The sequence below is a fragment of the Perkinsus marinus genome, assembly GCF_000006405.1.
Source record: "Perkinsus marinus ATCC 50983 genomic scaffold scf_1104296932072, whole genome shotgun sequence".
NCBI lineage: Eukaryota > Perkinsozoa > Perkinsida > Perkinsidae > Perkinsus > Perkinsus marinus.
Genome location: NW_003215522.1, coordinates 40,767 through 43,207, shown reverse-complemented (window position 1 = coordinate 43,207; position 2,441 = coordinate 40,767). Strand labels below are relative to the sequence as shown.

The following is a 2,441-nucleotide window of genomic DNA, read 5'->3' as shown; positions in this document are numbered from 1 at the left end:
AGTGCTGCCAGCCCGAGCCTGACGAGATGAACCCGAGTCCAACACTGAGGGAGTGTAAACTGTGTCGGTGGGGGTAGTCACCATAAGACAGGATCCGCGTCCTTGGCTCTGTTGTACTATTGGTATTGAATCTTAATCCTGGCATCGACTGTAACATTCACCACACTGTGTGTCCATATCGCGCGTTTCTAAAGCCGTAGGGCTGCTCTTGTTGGGTTCGACAGTTGGGGGCGGTCCTCCTTGGCAGACAGGGTTACCCTCGGTGGTATCTTCTTTTTAATGTATCGGTCGTATCGTCGGCTCTGTGCGGTGATGAGGGTGGCTGGCCCTTCCGAAGCGGGTCAGCAGATGGAGATTCGGCGGCTCCTCAATACGTGGGGGAAAGCGGATCTTGTGGAGAATGTCGAGGCCCTGTGGAGGGACCAGGCCCTGAACGATCGGAATAAGGTCCATGCTGTGTACCGCCTGGTGTCGGTCAACTGTGAAGATTCCTCTAAGCTTCTGGAGAGGATTCTGGATGAGGTTGTAGTAGAGGTCGAGGGCGGTCACTTTTCTCATCCGCAGTCTGTGGCCCGGCTCTGCTACTGCTGGGCGAAGGCTCGTCCCTCTACACCGCTGCCTGAGTGCCTCTCGGCTGTCCTCTGTGACGACAAGCAGGGAGACCGTGGCCGGCGAATAGGACGGCTCAACTCCGGAACGCTAGCGGGCCTACTGTGGGCCTATGCCAAGACCCCTGGGACGGCTGGGCACGAAAGTATCTTCTCCGTGGCTTCAGAGCATCTTGCTACTAACCTGACCTCCCTGGGTGGTACGCCAATACGGGAGGCATGTATTATGCTGTGGTCATTCGGGGCCTTCTGGAAGCATCGCCGTCCAGAGCCTCTGCCCTTCGAACTCCTACTTGCCTTAGCTGGTAGAATCCTGTCGGACCCATCAGCCCAACCGCGGGAGATGGCCACCGCGCTGTGGGCAGTGGCAACCCTGGAGCTCTGGAGAGGTGACCAGGACCGAGCAGTAGTGCTGATGTTACGACAGGCTATAGAGGCAATGCTTCCCGAGTGGCCATATGAGTTCCCTACGAGGGAGTTCAGCAACGTACTATGGGCGGTCACCAGGACAGAAAACCTGGTGAACTCGATGGAGGTACGGCAGCTGATGGAATCGGCGTGTCGGCTCATCGTGGAGCAAGAGGGAGGGAGACCATATAAAGTGGAAGAGCTCGCGATGGTCGCTACTGCTCTGTCGGGCTATATAGGGAAAGTGGAGAAAGAAGACCGGCACGCCACTGAGGCGCTGGTCACAGTCATGAACTCAGTCGCTTCCGTCGGCTCAGTGGACGGCAACCTAGCGACATTCGCTCAAGCCATGCTGCCCGTGGCGGACCGAGTCGATCAGGCTGCTAAGGCCAAGCTGCTGGTCACGGCAGAGGAAGCCTTGAAGGCATCTAGGTTGGACACTACGGCTCTGATCTCCGTGATTGACCTTTTCGGGGAGGAATCTCCGTCTGCGGCCCTCGAGGCGGCCTGGAAGGAAGCCATAGGACTAGTTCTACGGCACATCAGGGAAGGCCGGCCGGTCGAGATCCGATCACTGGGCAGTGCAGGAGCGCGGAAGGTGTGTAAACAGCTGGGGGTCCTGGGGGCTCCTGGCGACCTTCCAGGAAATCTTCAGGCTAAACTCGTTGGCCATCGCTTCGCCTCAGTCGTGGAGTACGTCATTACACCGGAGGACGGCGATGGGGAGTCTGTCTCTGGCCCGCCCACGGTCTTCCTCCCAGTGCCTCAGAATACCTCTTCTGTCACAGTGCTGACGCCCTACCATCACGGCTGGGTCCGCAACACGGAGCCAGACTTCAGAGCTCTAGAGGAGGTGGCGCGAGTATTGGAGGCCCATCGAGACACCCACGACTGCGGCTGGGTCAGACTGGTCCTCAGCCGGGCACCGTGCGTGTCCAGCCTGGCTGCGATGGCTCAGTTCGTGGAAAGGTACCCCGACGTTGACCTTCGAGTTTGGTTTCACCCTCTTCCATGGAAGTAGACGTGCATAACGTGATTTGTTTCTTGCCATCCTCAGAGTTTCGTTGATCGATTTCATCAGGCTCGAACTAGAACACAAGCAATCTTTCTATGGCCGCCGCTTCGGTGACTCTGACGGCCGTGACGGTGGCACGGGAAGCATGGCCTCGGCACTCCTGCTTGTTGTCCCCGGTTGACCTGCCCGACGCGAGGATGGTCCTCGTAGAGAGCAGTAGGAGTGGCCATAAGGTATGTGGTGTCTAGCCAGCGTCTTCATGTTTGGGTACGGTTATCTCAGATCTGTCTCTGGTCTCTGCGGTCCCGCAAGGTCGAGGCTGGCCGGATAGAGTTGCCCACCTGGGCCCGACGACAGCTGGGATCAGAAGTGACGGTCACCCATCTAAGTAACATCACAATCGGCAGAGA

At 58.0% G+C, this 2,441-nt stretch overlaps 1 protein-coding gene across 1 annotated transcript; it reads left to right on the top strand.

Annotated features, from left to right (window-relative positions):
• Positions 1–279: 279 nt before the first annotated feature.
• Positions 280–2,037, top strand: Pmar_PMAR008084 (hypothetical protein; the record flags this gene model as incomplete). Its single annotated transcript, XM_002785679.1, has 1 exon — positions 280–2,037. One exon carries the CDS (start codon positions 280–282, stop codon positions 2,035–2,037), a length of 1,758 nt encoding a protein of 585 aa, XP_002785725.1.
• Positions 2,038–2,441: the final 404 nt, after the last annotated feature.